General features: G+C 40.3%; 1 protein-coding gene across 1 annotated transcript; it reads left to right on the top strand.

Moving 5' to 3' along the window:
- Positions 1-24,454, top strand: LOC115823150 (uncharacterized). Its single transcript, XM_030787176.1, has 5 exons — positions 1-655; positions 12,335-12,416; positions 12,753-13,228; positions 15,352-15,405; positions 22,834-24,454. Exons 1-5 carry the CDS (start codon positions 587-589, stop codon positions 22,957-22,959), a joined length of 807 nt encoding a protein of 268 aa, XP_030643036.1. The 5' UTR covers positions 1-586; the 3' UTR covers positions 22,960-24,454.
- The last annotated feature ends 1,084 nt before the right edge of the window (positions 24,455-25,538 follow it).

Below are 25,538 nucleotides of genomic sequence, written 5' to 3' on the forward strand. Positions count from 1 at the left end.
AGTATGTGTGTGTACAGTGTGCGTGTCTGTATATGAAGGAGTTGATTGGAAATTTTCAACGTTGCGTAGTCTACCTTACTTTGGCAATAAGCGTTGGAAATGAAGTTGAAGTTTATTTAATGAATGTATGACGAGTCTGGGAGCAGCCGAACTGGTGTCAGTTTAAGACTGTGGCTTGGAGGCTAAATCAACACGATACCGAACTGAGAATGCGCATGTAATCTTGGCTAAATTCCGACTCGTGAAATAACGGTTGACGCTGACAAGTGAAGATGACTTCTTCAAACAAGTCTAAATGTTAGAGTAAAAAGCTTATAGGGAACTTGTCGCATTTCACTTTAGCTGATCGAAACTTATTTTATTTTTTTGTTTTTATGCGAGTGCCATTATGAGTGCATGTGCCTGGGACTGTGGGTTGTTTATGTGTTTCGGAAAGTTCTATATTTTTAGTGCAGAATTATTTTTCAATTTATGCATTGAAGATGGAAACAACTTCGGGGCTTTTTTAAATGAAATATGAATGTGTAATTGCATAAGCGATTTTTAGCAACGCAGGCCATTGGGAAAGTTCCTTAGATATACCAGGATGTTGAAGACCCTTACTAAAAAGCTAAGACGACATTCCTTGAATGAGATACATCCTTTTCAGTTTAAGGTAAGACCTTGCATACATATAATGAATAACACAGAATGTTTAGTCGGAACTTACATTATTTCAGTTTAGAAATTCCACTCGGAAAATTCGTTCAGTTGAGCTCTTGTTTAATCTTGTAATACCCTCTGAACAGAGTTGAATCTTTTGTAAGAAAAAGCATACTGGTACACATTATTTATTCTTACTTTGATAACTACTAATTACAGATAGAGTCACATTAAGAATCTAAATTCTTGTCATACCTAAAGTATTTCTCTTGTTCATTTTATTACTTCACTTGTTGAAGTTTCATTGTCTTTTGTGGTGGGATGTGTGGGGAAAAACGAAAAGGTTCAGAATGACTGATTTCTTAGCACTAGCCACTATTTAATATTTTATAGTGTTATGACCTGATTTGTATGGGCAAAACCAGTTGTTGCATTTCTACGTTCAGAAACAGACTTGTGCTCTCAGATACAGCTGAATGCTACAGTACTTTTGGTCCCTTTGTCAGTTACTCACACAAACGCACACATAGGGGCTGGGACCGACACACACACACACACACACACACACACATGCACCCAGTCACCCTAAATTTCCCACTCTTTCCCACTTCTTAAAGAGACAACCCATACACAATAATGTGGTACAGTTTGTGATGAAGCTTTTATACACTGTATAAGGCTGATATAAATGGCCCCTGGCAGCATCCTAAGGACTCTTAAGTGTGTGAATCATTTTGATCCACATATTAATACGCTATAACATGGCCTATGTCTCATTGGTATTATAATGTCAGGCAGTGTGTACTGTGCTGTATTATGGGTTACGTAGGTTGCTTGGTGATGATCTGTGTACTGACAGATGTTACAAACATTATGCATTCCTGATGAATGTGGGAGTGTTGAGTTTATTATTACTCTGTATTTTAGGCCATTGCTTATTTTGCATCTGGTTTGGAACTTTGCTAGTTTGCCAAACTTTACTTCCTCAGTCTACTTCAAAAGCACCCTTGAAATGATGAACTGCAAGATGAAAGAGCAATGCGCACACACACACACACACACACACACACACACACACACGAGTGACATATCAGTTGACAGTTTGCAGTGTCTCTGTCAGCAAGCTTTGTTCCTTATGGAAGTTGCAAACGTTTCTTAGAACTTCACCACCAATGGGTGGCTGTGGTCTTGTGGTTGTATGGTCACCATTTAGCTCTGTAAAGGGAAAGGTTGAACTTTGTTGGCTAAAGACAGAGAAATTAAAGGTCTCATGTATCTGTGTCCCAACAGTGAACAATGCCCTCTCGGTCCTTTCCTATTCAATCACCCAGTAATGTATATAGGCCTATGTATGAATATTCTAATATGCATATTTATACATTTATATATGAATATTTATTCATGGCAATGAATTGGGAAAGAATTGAATTCAACTGAAATAGCCCTAACCCAGCATAGCTCAAGTAGGCCTACCACATGTTTGCACTCTATTACCAGTGCTAAACCAGCAGTCTAGAGACATTGACTGCGTGGATGGCTAGAGGGAAAGGTTTTTAAAGTGGCCAATCCCTGTCAAAGATGGTTATTCCTGTATTTCTGTTGGACACACCCCTTGCTCCATGCTTGACCCCTATGGCTTACACTAATAAATACAATTACACTGATTGGAGCCCAGGCTAATGCCAGGAAAGGTTATCGAGGTAAGGTCAGCTGACTGTGGCCAGCACGTCATAGTGTGTGTGTGTGTGTGTGTGTGTGCGTGTGTGCGTGTATATCTGTATCCAGTTTTTACTTTATAGCCTACTTATTTGTGTATGTGGATGATACTGAATTTGCGAGACCTGAATGGATTCCTCTCCAAACAGAGAATATTGAACGAAGTTTGTAAAATCCTGTTCCATAATCCTCCTGGTTTTCAAAGCATGCACTGTGGTCTGTAATGGGCTAAAGAACGGACACACCTGTGTTCCGAGTAAGACATGAAGGCGTGGAATTATAAGTGGAGGGCAGCAGGACTGTAGACCATCAGGACCAGATTTGAAGAACCCTGATCTGGAGGATGTTGTGTTTACATTCTTGATCAGGACACACACACACACACACACACACTCACAAATGTGAGATTAATCACTTGTTTTGGAGAATCAAGGCCATTTGTACAAATGCACACACACACACACACACACACACTCACTCACTCACTCATTGAGCTCTGGCCCTGAGGGTGTTTTTTGTGTGGGCTTGGAGCTGTGTTTATTGTGTGTCTTCCTGTGTTTGAGTGGGCCTGTTTACCCTGGCTTTTTCACAAGAGATTGTTTTTAATGGGATTATGCTTCTCCAAAAGCAAGATGACTGAAAACAACTCAGCGAAAGTGTGTCTGTGTGTCACTGTTTGCATTTAGATCGACTTCATATAAAGGATTAAAGTGTCTTACAGACAGTGAGGAGTTACATAAGTTTGTAGTGACAGGGCACCTGAAACACTGATGTGCAGTGACGCACATGGCACATTCCAAAGACCTCTTTAGGCAACAGACTGCATTTTATAGCTAATACCGAAAGATAATTCAGTCATCTGTGGTTTGCAGAGCCTTTGTAATCAGAATTTTTGTCCTCCGCTATAGAAACTGATAACCACATGACACAATACATTTGTCACTTAGCAGTTCATGCTTTAGCCTGTATTCCTCTGCAGGAGTTACTGTTCCATGCGCATTCATAGGAAATTGACAGTGAATGCTAGTGAGTACTGTTTACACAGTATTCCGGAATACAGGCCTTAAGTTATGGGGAATGTAAGGAAATGATTACGTTGATTATAGTGTATCATACTGAATGATTATGGTGATTATATCCAACTCAGGGGAAAAGTCATCTACTGTAAATGTTGCAGTTGGGCTGTGTTCATACTGCTGCATCGCAAGAAGTCTTTCTTTCTTTCTTTCTTTCTTTCTTTCTTTTTTTTTTTTTAAGAACACAACAATGATTTTCTTAATTAGGTTCTTCATTCACTGGTACGAAGTTGTGTCTTCAGAAGTATCTATCTGATACATCGTGTTTTTTACAAAGTCGGCATGGAGGCTGGTTTTTCAGTGTTTTTCAAATTAACCTTTATAAAAATCTGTAGTCTTTTCACTATAGCAGTGCGTAGAATATTGATATTTTGTTATTTTCAGAAAAAAATAATTAGTTTCACACATCCACCTTCAAATGTACTTTGCTCACAAAACAAAGATGTAGCAGTGGAGTTGCATTGCAGCTTTCTCTAACTGTGACATTCCTCTTTAGATTTTTTTCCTTTTTTTTTTTTGTTTTGTTTTGTTTTGCAGTTTTCTGTTTTTGTTGCATGGTCGCCTCCCGCACCTGTGTCTCCCCAAGAAGTATTTATGAAACGTCTCATCTCAGGCCATCCAACCTGTTGACGCACAAATTGGTCTGATCCGATCCTGACAGCCAGCTTGTTAAAAGTTATACATTAAAAGTAACTAGGCTATTTCAGGCAGTATGGTCACCAGTCTTTTGCATTTGCAACATTTACAGCACTTCCTGTATTTGTTGTCATGCGTTATTTTTTATGTTGAAATTCTGAAATTCTTTGAAATCCTTTCAAAGAAAGACTGCCAAAGCGCAAACTGTCAGGAGTCTTTGTGCAAATTTGAAACGATAGCCCGAAATTGTATTTTTAAAAACAAATAATTTTCTTTTTATAACTTAGCCACTCTTACACAAACACCACTTCAGACTACTTAAGAAGAGGCCCAGAGCTTAGAACCTCCATGTCTCGAGTTACTAAAGTCACAGAATCATTTAGATTTACTTTGTCACTCTGTGCAGCTCTGTTCTCGGTGTTGATGGTGAATATGCTATTTATTTCAGTGAGTGTTTCCAAGAATTAAGGCACACATTGTAAACATGATCAGTCACTTTGAATTGCTGATTAGTCCAAGTTCATGTTTCTAATTCTGTTTGTAATGTCAACAATGATTATTTCAACACCGGTGCTCCATAATTGTGCTCAGTCAAAAGCCTGTGCTATAGCTGGTCGTATTTTTAGTATTTGGTTCAGATACGTTGAAAATGTATGCCAGTGGCAAGTAGTGGAGTAGTGAGAGGTAGTGGATTGAGAAAAGAGAAGTGTAAAGTTGTAGATACACGCCTGTGCTGCACTTGTGAACCTCTCCCAAACAGAAAAAAAAGGCAGAAAGGAGAGCAGAAGATGTTGAGCTTTCTTATGCTCCTTGTCATATTTGAAAAACCTTAACGAGAGGAAAATCTGGTCCTTATTAGCCTCAGATGTGCCTCTCTGTGCTGGCTTAAGGCCTTTCACACTAAACACACAAATACACATGTGTTTTGTGGGGAATTTGGATTGTTTTCAGTGGAAGAGGAGGCACTGAAGTCGACACACAAATGTGCTCTACCGTGTGGCCTTTGTGCTCTGCCGTGTGTACGTTTGTGCCTTTGTAGTTTTGACAGTGTGAATAAGTGAGAAGTTCAGTGTGTGTTTGTGTATGTGTGTGCATGTGTCTGTGTGTTTGTGTGTGTGTGTGTGAGATTTTGAGACTGTACTGTGGGACAGAATGGCTTGTTGCAGTGATCACACTGAGTCACATGCTCATCCAGGCAAATACATGCTCTCTCTCTCTCTCTCTCTCTCTCTCCCTCTCTCTCACACACAGACTCACACATGCACACACACCACACACACACACACACCCATGCTGCCTGGCCATGATGACATGGCCACCTTCTCCTCCAAACTGTTGAGCAGATGGCACAAACTAGTCCTCATGATGCTAACACACGTGTGTGTGGAGTCCCAATATGCAGTTCTCACCTAACACCCACTAAGCAGTGCCTTACACAGATAGCATGCTCCTTTTCACATTGTATATTGTTTCTGATTAGTATTTTTTTTTTTTATCACAAATTGGTATACCTGTGTGTGTGTGTGTGTGTGTGTCCTAAAGGGCTTGAGGACTGTGTGATGCGGTTCCTTCTAGGCATGTGTGTGAGAATGTGTAACTGCACACTGACCTGTGACATTCATCAGAGGACCCTTGACTTTGATCAGAGGAGTATCTTTTATTCTCATTTGTATTCTTCCATTTTGCTGTAATTTCCATTTTGTTGTGAATAAAGCTCAATAAGTTTGCTCAGAGTCTAACTCTCAACTATTACCCAAGAAATACTGGACACTTTTGGCATTAACAACAAAAACGTTTTGGAAAAGAGTTTCCAAAGTTGGGGCTACAGATGTCTCTGCATAATTGCTGCTTGTAAGATATTTATAACTGCATGGTGACATTTGATCAACTCTGTGCCACAAGAACATGGTACACAAACATGCTCATACAAATACACACTTCTCCCAACTCGCACTCACCCTGTAGCCTGTAATCCTAATTTGTCATTGCTGGCCCTAATCTCTCACACACTTTTGGATGGAACAGCCCTCCCGCTAATCCATCAAACAGGGCATAGTGGTATGAGAGCATGTGAAGCTCATTGTCACAGCTGTGCTCTGCTATACCCTGTTTACACCAGTTGATTATATTACAGGCATGTAGCATTAGCCACATAGTTTAAGCCTTTATCAGGTTGACACTATGCAAATAGCAAAGCTTTTCTTGCTCTTCCATTTAGGACAGGATATCAGTAGAGACACACAACATAATAAAATTGAACTTCTGCATTGAGAATTGTAATTCTAGTCAGTGTAAAGAGAAATGGAGTCGTCTGATTAGTATGACACATAAACAAGAAAATAAAGATGCCTGAGTCCGGAGCACATGTAGCCTAATGCTAGAGCACTTTGGTGTTGTAAAACTTTTCTATCAGAAGCCTTGTACAAGTCATTATAGCTTGTGTGTGTTTTGTAAACATACAGAAAATGTAAAGCCCTCTACACAGTACTGAAATTATATGTTAGGATCACAGATACGTGTTAGCGTCCAACCTAGTGCTATATAATAGTGGTGTGAGCTGAATAACTCCAGTTGTACAAATATTCAAAAACAAGGGCCTCTCACAATCACACCATGACAGCTTTATTGCACTGTTGTGCCCTTATGGTAATGGAGATCTGCAGTGACATTTTAGCCTATTTTTCATCCCTAGGGAAACAATATCTGTGTAATATTAATAAAAATAGTATGCAAGAAGCAAAAAGACACATTATATTGGTTAATCTTTTCTGATGTGCAAAAGCATTGCTGACATATAGGCAACAGATTGCAGTAGCTTGAGCCTAGCTCGTTTTAGCTTGTCCCCGGTGTCTTGGTGGGGCAGTGCTTGTTGTTGATATCATGAGATGCATTAACAGAACAGATGTAGAGCTGAAAAGGGGGAAGGGAAATTGGAAATTGAGGACCATTTGTTTACTGTTTAATGGCTTTGATGCCTCATGAATTGAACAGTTCAGCTCTACTGTCTCAGTGCATAGTTGGCCCACTGACATCCTAGGTTCAGACGTTAATGATTAGCTAATGACTTTGGATTTTACGTCGACTCCTAAGGATATGTGCCAATTTGTCTGACCCAAATTCAGTTGAAAAAGTCCAAAATTAGAGAACACTTCCAAAGAAGTGTTTCAGTAGGAAAGCTGTTTACCAACCAGTGTTTTGTCCATTACTCAGATTAATGATAAGATGAAAACCCAGCGTGCGCAATCAAATCTTTGTAATTATTGTAATTATTTCTCAATTACGGAATGGGTAGCCCAGTGAGGTTTTTTTTTTTTATGAGTTCCATTACTGTTATTGCAAAACTTCATTCACGTTGATCATGACAATCTCAAACTTGTCCATCCCTGTCTAGTGAGCATGTAAATGATGCTTGTGTCTTTGTGCCTTTGGTATGTCAAGTGTCTCACAAAGACACTTTGTCTCTGTTAAGAGCAGAAAAGTTGAAAAGGACCTAAGACTGTACATACAAAAGCCACGCTGAAGTTGCTCATTGTGTCGTGTGTTGAAGAGTAAGCAAATCAGTTCTGCTCCACTGCAAAAGCCATGCAAATAGGCAAAGGCATACAGGGATGACAAACTGCCAGCCATGCTCTAAAGCACATTCACATTCACACACACACACACACACACACAAAATATGTCTGTCAGTTATACACAAAATTTGGGGGGGAATTGAAAATATACAGAAAAAAAGTTTGAACGAGAGTCAGTCCTGCCAGTAACAAACAAACAAACACACACACACACACACGCAAATAATTGCGGTGCAATGTAGTGCAATGCAGTGCAATGTAGCAGTGTAACAGATTATAATGGTGATCACTTTTCTATGTTTGTTTGTGTTTTAACTTTTGATTTCGTGGGAACTGCACACACATCCAGCTCTGCAAAGTTACAAACATGGTTAACGGCCAAACAGAACGCAATACAAGTCAGGAAAATTAAACAGTGGTCGTTGTCACATTTCCTAATTTATTAACAATATTCTACGGCATATCAGCTACATACAGCCTGTGTGGTCTATGCTACTTATACATACAGACACTTCGTTTAGGCGTGTGTACTTATATATGATATATCATAATTTCATATGATGTGGTAGTTTACAGTATAGTTTATAGATGTAGATATTTTGACTGTTTTGAGAAATATAATGAATGGTTCAGGTATTGCATCCCTTGTGAATACATGTGAAGAACAAGTCAAACCAGGTTACCTAAGAGATGACCTTTACCTTAAAGGAGGATTAAGTCCTAGTGCAGAGGGCTGAAGCAGCAACAGCATCATTGCTGAGAAGCACATTGTTAGTCTCAAGGTCTCAAGTCTTCATGCACAACTTCCAGTGTGGGAAACACCCTCATAGAGAGACATTTTGGACAAAAGTAATGCCAAACATATTTTAGTGGAAATTGTTTGAAAAAGATTAGATCCAGTCTCGGATAGTGCTTAGTCCTTGAGGAGTGTGTATGAGACCCACGTACACAAAAACACATTCTTTCTCTCTCTCTCTCTCTCTCTCTCTCTCTCTTTCTCTCTCTCTCTCTCTCTCTCTCTCTTTCTCTCTCTCTCTCTCTCTCTCTCTCTCACACACACACACACACACACACACATACCAATTGCAGGTGAAGATGCTATCACCTTCCCCTAAGAGGCCTGTTTCCTGGGTAACAGGCCCCATGTGGTGGTATTTAGTTGTCATGGGGTGCTGTGGTCTGTGTGGTTGTGTGTATGAGGTTATGTGTTTGCATCCATCCCTAACTTGAATTGCTCATTGCAGATGAGAGTAAACGGTATATTCCTTTTTCCATGCCCCTTTGGTTCTGAGCCAGTTGTATTTTACCTTTAGAATAGATTGGTTGTCAGAATTATTTAAAAACAGACTGTTTTGAGTCAGAGTCAGTACAGGAACATGTAGCGTTCTTGTGAGTCTTCTTATAAGTGCTACTCCATGCAAGCTTACGAGCAGTGTTTCTAGAAGTTTCCTCTCAGCACTGATCAACGGTGGTTTTACATTCTCATTCATTGCAATAAACTCTGGGATTCTTAGACGGAAAAACTGGTTCTGTACCAGCTCTAATGAGCTCAGTTCCACACCAGCTGCCTGTACTGTCATGGGCATTGTCTGGCATAGAAAACCCAGCGGTACTGGTAAAATATGCCTCAGGGCTCTGATCTGTGACAAGTTTCTGCCAGGTATACGCTTGGCAGAAATTGGAATTAACAAGTTAATTTGTTCTCTTATGTATGGCTTAGTAAAATTTAGGAGAATATGTATTTTACAGGCTAGTTCTTTTCACTTTTGCTAAAGTAGTTTTGTGAAGTAAGAAATGCTCGGGTACATAAATATTTATGTGCACATGGAAATCACAGGTTAGCAGACTCAGCGAATCCTTGAAGTGAACAGCAGTGTAACAGACTCACTGAGCCTTTAGAGTGAACAACGGTATAAGAGATTCATTCAACCCATATAATGTGCAACAGTATTAGAGTGTGGGTAGTATGGAAGTGCAATATGCAGGCCATATATGTAGTATACACTGTATAGCTCCATGTAGTGTTAATAGCAGTATAGTACAGAACCATAGGTAAAGTATACTACCCCAAAGTATACCTCACTGCACCTGATGTAATAGCATTATGCATTTATTACCAAGTGATGGTTAAATGATCTGTGAGCATTTTATACATCATAGTCAGTGCAAGTGTCATCCTTTCAGTACAGGGTGTTCACAGAAATTCATGGTCTGTGTAATTCAGTCTTTTAGAATGACAACTGCAATGTTGCCTCTGATTCTACCAGACTAACGATCGAAAACCCCTCCATCGAAGGCAGGGCGCGTGCTATAAAACGACGAGTTGTCACACGGTGCAGTTTGGTTTGTGTAATTATGTGTGTGTCCAGAACGTCGTGTGTGATAAGGGATATAGGTGTAGAGGATCACGTTGAGAGCTGAAGAAGGTGTCACCGTAGATGGTAGGTGGCAGGTTGGTGATGGGTTAATGCCAACGCAGCCCATGTGCAACCATCTGTTGCATGTCAGGTTGAATTTACGAGGGTTTTTTTCACATGTAGTTGCATGACTTTACAGAGAGAAAAGACTTGAAGGGTTTTTTTTTTTTTATATCCAAAAGGCAAACATGGATGTCTCAGGCCATGCATGTGTTGCTTTCAGCCCGTACAGTCCTCCTTATGTCCAAACCCACGTAGAAGTTGAAGACAGTGAGTCTTTGACATCTGTCCCATTCTGTCTTTGGTTCTTAATGATCACTATGTTTAGACACAACATCTGTGAGCAGTCTGATGGTCACAGGGTCATCCAGGAATGCAGTTTTTTTTTTTTTTTATCTGTGTGGAGGGGGAAGAGGATTTCTGTTTAGACCTTTTGGACTTTTGGTCTTTGCCTTCCCAGCCATCCAAAACTACCATGATAACACAGCATTTCTGGAGTCAAATACTTGCACTGCATTCTAGAAAAACAAAAATCATAACCTTACATTTAACATTTAATTAAGTCATAAAGAGACTACTGCACAACAAGAAATTGACTGTGAGTGGTGATATTTGTGTTACTGTTTGCCAACATAATGACTTATGGAGGTGTGATCTATTCATTATCTACCACATCTATATTAGTATCATCCACAAGAGTAAGGAGAACTCTTAAGTTCATCCCAAATATTGGATGTACATATTTATTTATTTATTTATTTATTTACAAAAATATGGCCTATATTTATACACAGTCATTTCCTTAGTTTCATACAGTCATTGGCATACAGTCATATATATATAAAGTGGATGTTGATCCTGACTTATGTGGAGGATACATCTGGGTATGGGTATGTGTTACAGGTTTTGCTGCTTCCTCTGTTATACAGTTTTAAAACTGGGGCGGCTTTGTTTTTAAGATTCATCTCTGCTAACGCCCTGCACCTGTTTGCACTGTACAGTTCTGATGTATAGAGTGTAGTTCTGTTCACCTATAATCAACACACGCTGTGTTAGGAAGGCTTGTGGTGGGAAGTGGTGAACTGAACTGGGGATTCAAGTGTGTTTGAATTTCAGTTATGGTAGGGTGGAGAAAGTCTTTTAGTGGTCCTACTTTCAACTAATACTTTGAATTTGTTGCTCAGAAAATAGCTCATCTTTCTGAAACTGTTTTCAAAATCTCTTCAAGTGAAAGACTGCATTTCCGTGACTTAGTAAGAGGCAGTTGATGTCAAACCTGAAGAAGGTGAAATACTAGTCTTCATTTACTATATCAAACCAAAATATTTAAGTTGATATGTTGCTCTCTCTCTCTCTCTCTCTCTCTCTCTCTCTTGTTTGTCAAAAGCTGAACGGTTTATATGTACAGACAGCAGCTGGCTGGCCTGGCCTGGAGATAATTAGCTTGTAGCACGTTACTTAACCGTTTAATGCTTTGGTTTGCTCTGTGTTCTTTTTTTTCTGGGACAGACTTATGACTGTTGTGCTGAAAGGAGTGGTTTGGAGCTCTCTAAATGATCCAACAGACATAGAAACATGGGGGGTGGCAGGTCTGGTTTGAAAGAGCAGAGCTAGGCCTTTTTTTTTTTTTTTTACAGTGTGTAGAGTTACATTAGTACAGCTGATTGGTGTCGGTGTTTGGCACACTCACATTTACAGCCTTGGCTTTCCTTTGAACTCTTTCTAAGTCAGCCATTTTCATGTGTGTTTTTCAGAACTTTTTAAAAACTACTTTCCCTAGGGAGATCAACAATTAGATTCAAACCAAAATTATCTATCATTCTTGGATTCAGTATAATTCAGTTTAGTGTTAGCTGTATAGCACTTTTTACAAAGAACCTACGTGCAGATAGGTTTTGATATCGAAGAATATAGGACGAGATCTCAGGGCATTTGTCTTTCTGTGTTTCTCATGTGTTAGTCATGTTAATGTGATAATAGGCTAGTCCATGGTTTCCTGCAGTTAAATTGGAAAACAGATGTGACATAACTTCACAGTTGAACAGATAAATGTGTGCTAAGCACCCAGGGACATGAAATACTAGCCTTACATGTGCATGTTTGTTCAAGCATGTTTGTGTGTGTGTGTGTGTGTGTGTGTGTGTGTGCGTGCGTGTGTACGTATATGTGTGTGTGTGTGTGTGTGTGTGTGTCTGTGTGTGAGTGTGTTCAGACTGAGTATCATGTCCCATGTGTGGGATTAATTATATGAAATGAATGTTGGTTTGACACACAGGTTTCCTATCATGGCAGTGAAGAAGGGGGAGAGAGTGAAGATTCAGAGGGGGAGAACCAAGAACTTGCACAAATTGACAGAGGTGAGTCGTGGCAAGTACTGCAAGGATGAGACACTGTCGCAGTAATGTTATTTGACTGAGGTGTGGTTACCCTATTTACAACCTATTAATTAATGTACCCTTTAAAATTCTTCCTGTAAAAATGCAACCTGATAAGTATTGCACTCAACCCTTGATGAACTATTGCGTTTCACTGTTTTCTGAACCCTTCTCAAATTCGTATGCTCATCTGACATTAAATTTTAAGACTTAAAAAATGGTTAGTTGTTGGTTCAGTTACAAATACATGCTCTGATATGAAGCCAGTGAGTAATCAGAAACATATAACATGAAATGATGACATGATTAAACCTCCAGAACGAAGGCGGAACTGCAGCCTGACTCCTTTGGCAACCAGCCAGCAGCACAATCAAGAAGTCCTCTCACCAGCTCACCTGCGACGCCTCCGTGTCCTCCTTGATCCCTCGCTTGATCATCACAGCTCCGAGGAGGAGTTGGAGCGCATAGCAGGTACAACAGGCATGGACGGGAGCCGAAAGTGGCATCATCACGGCGAACACAGCAGTGCCTCTAGCGACGAGGAGGTCAGGGATCTGTGCCGTTCGACGGAGGTAGATGGGGCGACTCGGCTGGTGGCGGCCTCCCCCAGCCCGGTGCTTTTCAGCTCTTCTCCTCCACGCAGCATCAAGCCCCCTCATTCTGGATTCAGGGTCCCAGCCAGACCCATCATTCTCAGCCACTTTGAGCAGCCGGCAATGCCCTACTGGAGACATCGACCAGTCTATGCCGGAGAGCCTAGAAGACCCAGCCTGGACCTAGAGAAGATGCAGCAGGTTAGGCTTTGGTGTTAACATATTCATAAGCCTTATGGGTTGTCACATTAGCACGTGATTGGTACATTCATTACTGGGTTCATGAACTGTGTCTCAGGGTCGGAAAGAACAAAAAATATTTATTTTTATTATTGTTTATTTATTTATTATAGTTTTTGTGCGGCATATTCCTGACATATCCATCCAAGTGAAATCACCAGTATTTTTTTGTTTTCTTTTGTTTGTTTTGAAAGCCTTTCACTTATCAGAATATCAGTTTGTATCAGCCCAGTGTAACCAAATGGACAAACGCATTAGAGCATATGGCCTCATTAGAAAGGATTAGAGAACCATTGTATGAAACCGTTTTTTTAACGTGTTAACTGAATTGAAAGAAATCCTGAGATTAGTTTGCAGAAATGGAAACTGTACGTTATTTCAGACAACCGATATGTCACCCTGGAGCTAGGGTGGGCCAAAAACGGTAGTCATGCGTGCACACACACACACACACACACACACACACATACATACACACACAAACACGCACAATCACAAACACACATGTCAGTTAGACACTAGTGCCAGCCACCTTAAGAGAGAGGGAATGGGATGGCAGATGTGGGGCCCCCTCTTCTCAGATGGAAGCCAAGCCAGAAAGAATAAATGAATGAGGAGAAAAAAAGGAATTAGGTGGATAGAGGACAGAAAGAGAGAAACGAAACAGCTCACAACTAATTTTGTAACCAACTCAATGCCAGTTGGAGCAAATGCCTTGTGCTGGGATGAGGACAGGAGGAGAGCGTAAACTCGATGGGAAGGGGGATTTAAGGGCTCCCCATATGTCTTTAGGAGTCTGTGGTGTGGGCAGATTATGAGAGACAGCGGGGCTCTGTGTCTGTGTGTCTGTGTATGTGTGTGAACGGACGCTCGGTCAAGTGGAATGGGAGTTGTAATGAAGAGGCTGCCAAAAGCCTTACTAGATTTAACCCTTTAAAATCTCAACTGTCGGCTAAAGGTATCCCTTTCTGATGCATCCTCCTGCACCTTCAACATGAAAGTCACACTATCACTCTTTGTCCTCTCAATTTCTCCTCTGTCTCTTTTAAAGAGAAACTCATCCCAAAGCACTACATTCATTCACAAACTTCCCACACATTCAGTTAGAAGACATTTTTTTTAAACCATATTTAAGTTAATTTTATCTGCTAGCAGCTGTCTCATATTATAACAGTGACCCATTTTGAGCTGCAATCTTGGCATTATTTAGGTTTGTGCCTTTTAATCCATACACAGCAAGCTAAACTTAATTGTTTTTATACAGTCTCACTGGGGCCCAGCTATTGTTTTGGCAGTGAGTCTCGATTTGGATAGTTTGGGTGACAGGTGTCTAAACCCCACCCGCTGTGTGGCTGGGCATGTCAAAGAACCTGTCATTTTGATGAAAGCTTGCACCAAGGGAAGTTATAATTGCATTTTTCTTCTAATTTAATTATGCAGTATATTTATGCACACATTGAAATCAAATGATCAAAATTAATCATTAAAAATAAAGGAATATGGATGTTAATTAGTATGGAAGCTGTGCTGTAAGTACATATTGAAATGAATAAATTAATTAATATGTATTTGCATTCTGTTCTGTCCCCTGTACTGGCGAGCAGTGGACAATGGGTGTCAAAAACGTGTTTAATTACATAACAGCCAAGTCTTTGTTAGTTTATTTAAGAGAGAGAAGGGGGGCGGGTTGAATGGCGAACATTTTTTAATCAGGGGAGGAATAGTTTAGTAGTAGTTTAAAAGTAATAGTTTAGGTTATTGTCCATTTTTTTTTGGACTGTGAAAAGAGTTAATTTAAGGGTTTTTTCTGTTGAGGTCCTCTGGGGGACATTGGCGACAGGATGTTTTTTGCTCTGTTACGTAAGGGCAAGTTTATTAGCTTTGATGGTCACTGTGGCCCAGTGTCGAGAGAGGTCTTCCAGCAGGGCTGAAAAGACAGCAATGAATGTTTAGACTGTCCATGTCAGACTGTTTTCCTCCACAAAGGGTGGTGTGGTATGGGAGGAAGTTGACATTTTTGAGATGGAAAGCTAATGAGTGATCTAATCTGTGTCACTGTTACCCCTTTGTGCTCTGTGTTTCAGAAAATGCTCTTGAAGAAGAACTGCGGTGGGAAAACAAGAACTATAAAAATTCGGGTGAGTTTGTACTTTCAGAATGTATGGCAAGGGACTGAGATAGGTTCTGCTTTCTAAAAGAATAGAATCACTTTCATTACTAACGCCTTCCCCCTATAAATGTACGTTGTGATAGCATTTGGCACAGGGTATGCTCCCATGTTTTACTGAACACTGTTGTGATAAGTTGTATTGTGCAACTCTCTGTTGGCTGGGGCTTAGTCGTGATTTGTCCATTGTATATCATGTAAAATGAAGACATTTTTTGAGTTGAGCATAGACCTAATCATTGCAACAGAGAGTAAGTATTGCTAATACTGAGAGCAGTCCAAGAGGAAACATCATCACTGTTCATTAAAACCAACCCAAATACCATCATAATCCCATCATACCATCAAGCCAAGAATTGTTAAATAGTCCTCTCAAAGTGGAAATGTCTCAGAAGAATACCAGAAGTCGCTTGTTTAAACTGCCATAGTCCCAATGTACCCAGTGACCTCTAAAGTCATGGTTGTGGTGCCTGGGCGTTTTCTGGCAGAGCCATTTCAGTCCAGAAGGACTTAGCTGAGTGTGGCCAAGCCCTGACGTCATTGTCAGCTTGGAACATGCCGGAGTGCCACGAGCTCCTTTCCTCCCTCCTCCGAGCTGTACGCAGTGCGAGAATCACCACACACATGGGTGACTCTGGAGACTGAGGATGAGAAATGAGTCATAAATACACACAAACAGAGAGAGAGAGAGAGAGAAGGAGAAACAAGTGGGTGGGGTTGATTCACACAACATATTCCAAGCTATTTTCACATTTAGTACTGATAACTTAGCATGAAGCTTGTGAAACAGAACAAGGAGAGAATAATTAAATAAACATTCCCATTGTTGAAATGACATTACAGTCATAACAGAAGAACCAGGCCTTTCCTCTTAGTTTGATTGTTTTAAATGTTTGTGTGTGAATTTCCAGTTTTTGAGTTACTCAGTAAATCACTGCTATTGTGTGCCGTGTGCTAATCCATTTAAAAACATGATCATTACGTAATGTCCATTCTCCTCTGCACATCCAAGAACTTACACTACATCTGTAAGGGATTGAATGGCCTACTTATTTGATTAAGGTAAAGAGGATGAAGAGAGGAATGAGTGATGGTCGAAGAGAGTAGAGGAAGAATGAGAATGAGTGTGTGTGTGTGTGTGTGTGTATGTGTGTGCGCGCCTGCGTGTGCACGCATATGCCTTGTCTAGGCTGAAGTCATTTTCCATTTATAGACCGCAGGCTGTTGAAGGATCTGTGATCTGGAGGCATCAGGAGAAATATGTTGTTCATTATCTTTCACTCCTCTGCTTTGTTGTTGTCATCAAGCGATAGTCAGAGGGTCTCTGCCAGTTTCCATTTTTCTCTCTCTCTCTCGCTCTCTCTTCCTCTGTTCCTCTTTTCCACTCACTCTCTGGCCTCTCCCAGTTCTGCTCTTTGTTGTATAGTTGTATACTAAGCCACATGGCTTTTATGCCTTATGTTTGTCTTTGCACTGCTCCTGCCCACTATCATTAATTAAATCACACATGTCAAAAAACAAATCATTTATTTAGGAATAAGTACCAAGTTTATTAGAACTTGTATAAGAGATTTATTATGCATTGTGCATGAAAACATGGTCAGAGAAAATGCTGTCATTTCTATGCATTCATTTTGATGACTTATGAATGAATCTTATTCTATTTTCGTATGGCCCAAAGAGGAATTTGATACAGATTAGGCATCCAATGGTATAGTGGGCCCATGGTTCGTTGTGTATCCCGTTTTTTGGGCCACTGTAACGGTATGGTTTTGGTGTCTTTATGTTAAAGCAAAAACTAAAAACACATTACCCTTTAAACCAGTGGTTCTCAATCCTGCTCCTGGGGGACCCGTGCTCTGCACATTTTCCATCTTTCTCTGCTCTACCTACCTGACTGAACTCGTAAGTGGCACTTTTGATTGGTTGAGCACACCTGATTTAATCAAGAGCATGTTAATCACACTTATCAGTCAGGTATATAGAGCGGGGAAAGATGGAAAACGTGCAGAGTCCCCCAGGAGCAGCATTTAGAACCACTGCTTTAAACAGTGAACTCTTCATTTTGCCTATACACAAATAAAACTTTACATTCAGAAAAATGGCAGCATGACTGACTAGGCTGACAGTGGCAAAGCAATGCTTGCAGACTGCACTTTGTTTGCTTCTTCTTACCTTTCTTCTTACCCATCGTATTAAACGCTGAATCCAAAATGTTCCTGCGCAGTGGATTTGTACGACAGAGTATTAGGGCCACATTGAAGGGAAAAAAAATCTGAGATTTGTAGAACAAGGTTGTAATATTACAAGAATAAAGTCATAATTTTACAAGAAAAAGTCATAATATGACGAGAATGAAATTGTAATTTTACGAGAAAAAAGTCATTATGTTACGAGCATAAAGTTGTAATTTTAGGCTTCGTGTTATTTAGAGGGGAAATATCAGAAGAGCAGTCCACCACCTACGTTAAAATGAGGAACGTGGAGCATCTTGTGAAGTTATACTTTAGTATAGGTTTCACAAATAACGACGCCTGAGACAAACAGCAGTTACTAGAAGCAGGCTGAGGCTGCCTTTGACTGTCCTCTTGCCCATTTTGTTGGTTGGTGGTAATATATTCCCCCCAAAATTATCGTTTTTTCCCCCCCCAAAATTGTACGATTTTATTCTCGTAACATGATTTTGTCTCATAAAATTATGACTTTATTCTCATTAAATTCTGACTTTATTCCTGTAATATTATGACTTTTTTCTCAATTACGACTTTATTCTCGTAATATTACGACCTTATTCTCGAAATCTCAAGATTTTATTTCCCCTCAATGTGGCCCTAATGCTCCGTCATAGATTTGAAAGATTCAAATTTGCTTCTCTCGCTAGCGCTCGCCATTGTCACCTTAGACCTGAGAGAATATTTGTTATTAGTTTCCCCTCTCTTCTCCAGCTTGTATTTGCATACAGAGCGCTGATAGGCTCCAGGGAAATTCTCATAGGCTCCTTCGATGTTCTGTGGATCTGAATGTACAATGTTTGTGTAGTTTGCAGCGCAATAAGCAAGTTTTGGAAATTATAGGAAAAGGACAGGCATGTTGTAATACTGCAGTTCACGTGTGCGTATTGAGCCATAGGGGGCGCACCGAATGGTTCGACAACATACCGTGTACGGTTGCACCCCTAATACAAACATAGCCTAATAAAAATGTGAGCTGAAAATTCATCCAGAGTTTTCATAAGGTATTAAAACTTACCAGCGCGTTTTATGTCATTTTTTGATCTGAGGTCACAGTTTCATGATTTCATATGTTTGAATTGGTTCAAGGACCCATTGTAACAATTACCTTGGGTACAGACTCTGAGGACAGTTTCTAAATACATCCATGCAATGCTGAGTCATCCCGCCCTTTACCTCCAGAACTCTTCCTCATTGAATACATTCTTTAAGGTGTTGAAACATACCACAGGTCAATGCCTATGTAGTGGCATGAGAGAATTACCACAGGCTGGTCAGCAGTTCATTTATGCTGCACACTGCCTGTTCAGTCTCATCCCAAAGATGCTCTGTTTGGTTTAGGTCTGAGAGCTGAAGAGAACACTTTAGTAAAGTGAACTTAATGTCATGATCCTGGAATCATTCTGAGACAATACATGCCTGTGGCATGGCCATTAGCTTGCTTAAAGTTCTGATCTGATGAAGGGTAAACTAGTTGATCAAGGGATGCACCTGATCAGCAACAATGCTCAAATATTTTGTGGCAATTGGCCATTGCTTGGTTAGTATCAGATAAACTAATGTTTGCCCCATTAGATTATTTAATACCATCTGAGCAATGAAAAACATGGAGGAAAACATTGCGCCACACAATTGTGCCACCATCACTGAATATTGACAGCAAGCTGCAACAGGATCCAGAAATTTTCAGATCAAGTGATACTTTCCCACAGTGTCCTGTGTTGGTGATCATGTGCCCACAGTTCCTGCTTCTTCCTGTTTTTGGCTGGTGATTCACCTCAGTGTGGTCATCCGCTGCTTTATACCATCTGTGACAAAGACTGCAAAGTTACTGATCTGTAAACCACTGTTGTGATATTGTAATTTGACTGTTTGGACCAGTTTCATGCATAATTCATGTCGACCGTGAGCTGTTTTCTCCCAAAGAACTGCTGCTGACAATGTTTTTTTTTTTTTTCATCTTTATACTGCTCTAGTTAAACATTAGACACTGTTGTTAGCGGACTGTCCAGTAGTGTAGCTGTATCTGAGATTTTGGAACTGATGAGTCAGACACCACAGAATACCACACTCAAGAGTTCCTTTTAGATCAGCTATTTGCTCATTCTAAGATATAGGCTTAGTGGTAGTGGGATCACCAGATCTAACCTACCTGCTTTATATAGCATGTTATAGATTTATGATTCCCAGTGGGTTATGAGAAATCAGTTTTTTAGATGAACAGTGAGATAAACTGACCAAGTGTATATCTGAGTTGTATTGAGTATGAATTAAATGTTATTGCATCAAAAAAGACAGTCTTTTTAGACAGTTGTTTGTCATTACAAGAACGGAAGAGACGTCAGCTAAGATTAACTTGCTTATGTCCTTTTTTAAGTTTTGCAGGCTGATGTGGATTTTTTACTCACTTCTCCTTACTTCTTTGCAAAATGAAAACAACAACAACAACGACAAAAAAAACCAACTGGTAATCAATTGGTATTATGTTGAAAATTGAATTACAAGGATGTCAAAGGGATTGATAAAGTGAGTCCGCCTTCTGTCAACAAAGGTGAACTTCCCCTTCCAGAGGTATCAGAGGTATTAAGTGTGGGAACAGCTTCTCAGATCCAGAGGAAGTGCATAAAGGTTATGTTTAAGTAGCTGGATGAGTATTATTGACCAATATTTGTTCTACATTAACTTCATTTAGAGCATACGCAGCAATCTTTACAGTGTTTACTTCAGGCAACTGTATTACTGGCCGAATTTTGGCAACTGTAATATTTGGGCAGCCGTTGAGACTTTTTTGTAAGCCACAGTCTGAGAGCCTGTACCAAAGCAATACCATAAGAACACAGCAACCAATCTGTTTCTGTAACTGAGTTTAAATATGTTTTCTATGGCCGAGATCCTCAGAGTTTAGGGACTGCTTGTAATTACCATCAGAAATGTGATCCTTGGATCCCTGGATGAAGGATGTGGTGTTTCTTTTTAATAAAGGAGGCGACTGGAGGCATATCTGTGGTTCCTGGAGATTTAGGATGTCACCCGTCTGATTTTTGTTGCTACTTGCCTTTCACATTGGTATTACTTCTTCCCAGTTGAGGCTAGGACGAAGGAATAACATCCCTTGCCTTGTTTCGTACTCAGAGGGTGGGAGGATGGGGGGGGTGGAGTGTGACCACATCTGTGCTCTGAGGTTCGGACCCAGATTATGACTGTGGTCAGCCTGTTGTCCAAAGGGACCTGTTTCTGATTGCAGTAAGCAAGCACTTGCAAAGTCTCTTTCTACACCAAGGTCTTCTGCTCCAAGCAAAGCCAAGGAGAGCTCTGCATCACTGCCAAATCACATGAAGCCATTTCCTGTTGGGTAAGGAAAATGACTTGGGGCCACTAATTTTAGAAACGGCCCTTTAGCCTTTAGAGAAGAAAAAAAAAAAAGAGGTACAAAGTTCTGCCCAGGGTTTAGCGTTCTCTCAGTGCTCTATTACTTTCTTGTTCCTATGAAGTCTTATTGAGAATATGAGCAATGGGAGACTTTCAGTCAGGGACCTCGGTATCAGTATATTTATTTTCACTCATGAATTAGATTAATCCAACCAGTGCTCCACAAGTTTCTGGGGGAGAAAGGTTTGTATATGGAGATCCTCATTTTCAAATGAGTTCTCCGTGAGTCGTCTGTTGATGCTAATATTAATGTTAAGTTGTATAAATGACGAGATATTCTTCCAGTGCTCTTCTGTGGTTATTAAAGAGGTGAGCCAGATGAATGACCTTGCCAACCTAGATAATGTGTTGAGAGCCTGAGCCTTGGTGTAGGCATATTTCTGAGCCGATTCACCGGATCTACAAGTGTAGTCCTAGATTTGGATGGGATCCATACAGGTCTTGGGCTATAATTATAACAATATGATCCCTTTAATAAGATGACTTATCTTTCAGTGTCTCACTTATTAAGACTGGATGGGATTTGGGGGCTCAAAGTGTGGGCACAGCAGTTTTGTAGATAACAACATAATTTTGATGACAGCTCTAAACTAGAATGGCAGACATAGTGTGTTGAAAATGCTTGTTTTTAACAGTTCCTTTTGGTCCTGGGCTGTAGATGGCTCTCTGAACAATATCAATGAATCACTTGATACCCAGATGTGTTCTCTGGATCCTATATTGTGGGAAAACTAATGACGTGTCATATGTAACTAGCTAATAATCAGAATCAGAATCACTTTCTTCACCAAATGTACAGGGCACACGAGGAACTTGACCTGGCAGTCAGTGCAAAAACAAACTACGTATGTTTAACAACGTACGACTTATACAACATATGCAACACAGACCACTTATGTACAGCATACTACTGTATCTACATTCAGTATATGATCATTCAAAATAGTGCAATCAAGACTATGCTGATATGGTGCAGCTGAATAAGGTTAATTAAGAGCAGAGTTATACCAATTGTGATTGGATGGTACATAATAAATAAATGAGTATTAGCCTATTGCACAAAATAAACACTTACATATGCAGGAGGAATGATAAGTACTATCATATTACACTGAATAATTACAGAGTCCAGGAATGGGCACAGACCTAACTGTGTCATTCTGGAAATAGGAGGGAGTGGAAGCTGGTGGCAGGGGGAGGGATCATTGTTCATTGGTCTTGGGAGGCTTGTGGAGCAGAGACACTGCTTTTAGGAAGAAACTATTGAGGTGTTGTGTGGTTGTAGCCATCATAGCACAGTGCTACATTCCCAAGGGGAGTTTCTAGAACAGGTGGTTGCCTGGGTGTGTGTACTAATGAAGAAAGTAGGGAATGTGATCGCAAAATCAGCTTTATTCTGGACTCTATGAAGCTTGCCTCGACACCTGTAAAGGAATGGCTCGCTGACATTTCTTTAAGCGTTATATTCTCATTTCAAAACAGTTAAATTATGCGTTCCAATCGACATGGTAGCTGAGTTTCAAGTTGGTAATAGCGCTCTTAGATAGAAACAATGGGGATGCGTGAGACTGAGGTTTGAACAAGGCTGTGGCACAGGTGTGATTCAAACACTGAAACTGCTCTTACTTAAAAAGCCACAGAGAGTGGAGTAGGCCTTAACCCTTTTGGCCACTCTGATTCAAACAGGACAAACAAGAAGTCTCGTCCCTCATGTTCTTTTTCATCTTTCCCTCCCACAGAACGTGAGCGGCAGCCGTCCTCCCCCCAGGTACGCCTACGACCCATCCATCTTCGCCTTCCGCTCTCTCTGCAACGCTCCGTCGTGCAGTCCAATGATCCCCTCTGAGGAGCCTCCCTGTGCTTAGGTGAAAAGACCTGACACTGAAAAAGAACACAAAGGACCAAATTTCCAGCTTTCTCTGTTCTGTGGAAAATCACACAAAGCTGAAAGCCAGTCCCAGTGATAAGACTGATAAACAGGAAACCTTGACAAAGCTCAGTCCAGAGGAGCGGCAGCCTTCGCTTTTTGACCTCTCTTCCTTTCTTTTTGGCGGTCTCTCAGGAATCTCCTATTTTGGACTCATAATTTTTGACAAAAAGCCATGACTGTCGGCGTCCCAAACAAGGCTTTGGAACTGGCGACTTACTAATGTTTCAGGTTTATCACCCCTTTTCACTGTCATCTGACCATCATTTAAAGCAGAAGACCTTCACCTAGTATCCAAACAGAGGAGTGACAAGAGACAATCAAAAGATGGAAGTAATCCCATGATAGGCCTTAAACGAAAAGAATGTGTGTTTTTTTTTTTTTTTTGCTATTACTAAAACGAACATTTCATCTCAGTGAAAAACCACTAGGTCAGATAGAAAAGTTCTATACAGAAACATCCATACCCATAATGAAGAATTGGTGTCAAAATCATAACCAGCATATCCATAGATGCTATGCCCTGCCATAGCTGGAGATGTCCAGTTGTCACGTTAGTACAGCAAATCCATATAAAACAATTTGTTGCATAATGTTGAATTTTGAGAGATTCTTAAAATATATGGCCTTAAATTAATATGTAGTCTGCTGTCGCACACGCCTACATAGAGTTGCTCTTTAATCATCCTTCAGAGAAGCCATAATTGTGATGTGCATAAACTATGTCCTCAACTAACAGAGCATAAACATAGTTTGGACATGATTTTGTCTGCACTGAAAACATTTTCAACATTTCACATGACCTCAAATATTTGTCTAGGCTTCATATTAATAATAGCAGATACATGTTGATTCAGAGACCAATATTATCAGATTTTGTCTGCGTTATTGTTTTTATTGATGTGCTCTGTGAGTAATGAAATGATACAGGACAATAATTGATCTGTTATCTACAACTGTAGTACAGCTTTGTATTGTTGAATGGAAAAGGACATATTGAAAACAATATGGAGTATGAGAAGTACAGGGAATACATAATATTATGAGTACAGTATATTTCTGATACACGTATTTCTATAATTATCCATACTGCAATTATGGTTTTGTTTAGATACTTTAGAAAACAAGACCAACCTTGTATTGAATATAATATTGTAAAGATGAGGCTTGCCAAGCATTTAACGTGCTAAGCTAGGCAGAGGAGATGCAGACATTAGAAGTTTTTGGGGTTTTTTTGCTGGTGTATAAGGTGCTAGATATTTAAATAGGTAAACAAATGTCGCCTTCAAAACAAACTTTGTTTGAGGCAAGCAAGCTGAGTTCCCCATGCAGTCTGCAGCAGGGACATGCAAACATTGATTGTCATGTGTGAAAAGGCTCCTGTCCTTTGATGTTTCCATGTCCTTTATATGAACTTTAGAATAATAAACATCTCTCTGCCAAACAGATTTGTAATTGGTTTTTCTACACATGGAAAGAGACGTTTAATCACAGTGCTGGGTGAAAATATATCTTGCTGAAAGTAAAACAGTGCTCAGTTAAAAGGGTTGCATTCCTATTATTGTTTTTAGAACACAATATGATGTTTTTGTGCTCTTGGTCATGTGTCAGTCTTCTGCCAGCATTAGAGGAGTGCAGTCACATTTGCTGTCTGGGTCTAGGAATCCAAAGGGCTGTGATATGGTTGTTTTGCCTTTGAGTGAATAAGACTGGAAAGGGACTTTCTCCTAATCCATACAATATGTGACACACTGTCATTAGGGCTTCTGTACAGTCCTAGATGGACTTAACGGTAATTGTCTCTCCTCCAAGTGCCTTACCATTGTACAACAGCGTTGTGTTACTTGTGTGAAATGATGCACGGACTGGCCTGACAGGTAGCGGAGGGGGTATGTGTGTGCTGTTATAAAGTGAACTCTTTCAGCACATTTTACCGAAAATGCGCATGCAAAAGCGGTGTCCGCTGAAAGAGGCCTGGAGTTCACGACCAGCAGACATCCTATCCTCTCCCTGATCGCAGCACCATGTGTGTGGGCTTTCTGCTCTCACCAGAGGCCCCTCTTGGCGCTGGGGAAGTTGAAGCAGCGGTCACTGTGTCCTTCAGAAGAGCCTGGCTGCAGACACAGGGCCAGAAAGCCAGCAGGGCCGAGCCTTGGTCAAAGATTTGGGTGGAAGCTCAGGTGGTGGTGACAGGAACGTTTCAGGCATGGCCTTACAGATCTCAGAAATACAGTACAATGTTGTCATTAGATTCTGTGTAACTCCATTTTCAGTTATTGCAGGTTGTGGCATGTTTCTTTACCTTAAAGGTATACACGCACTTACATTTTCATTTCCATTTTCATTCTGTTGAGCACAAATGACTGTTTGAAGTGACTATTAAGAAAAAGGGTTTGCAGTGAGGAACTTTTGAGTGAAGGATCACTAACAGAATAATAAACTGTGTGTCTGTGTGAAATCAGCAACTGATGTTAACACAGCACAGCTCTGTGAATGCCAAAATGTAAAAAAAAAAAA

Source organism: Chanos chanos, chromosome 10 (genome assembly GCF_902362185.1).
Source record: "Chanos chanos chromosome 10, fChaCha1.1, whole genome shotgun sequence".
Lineage (NCBI taxonomy): Eukaryota > Metazoa > Chordata > Actinopteri > Gonorynchiformes > Chanidae > Chanos > Chanos chanos.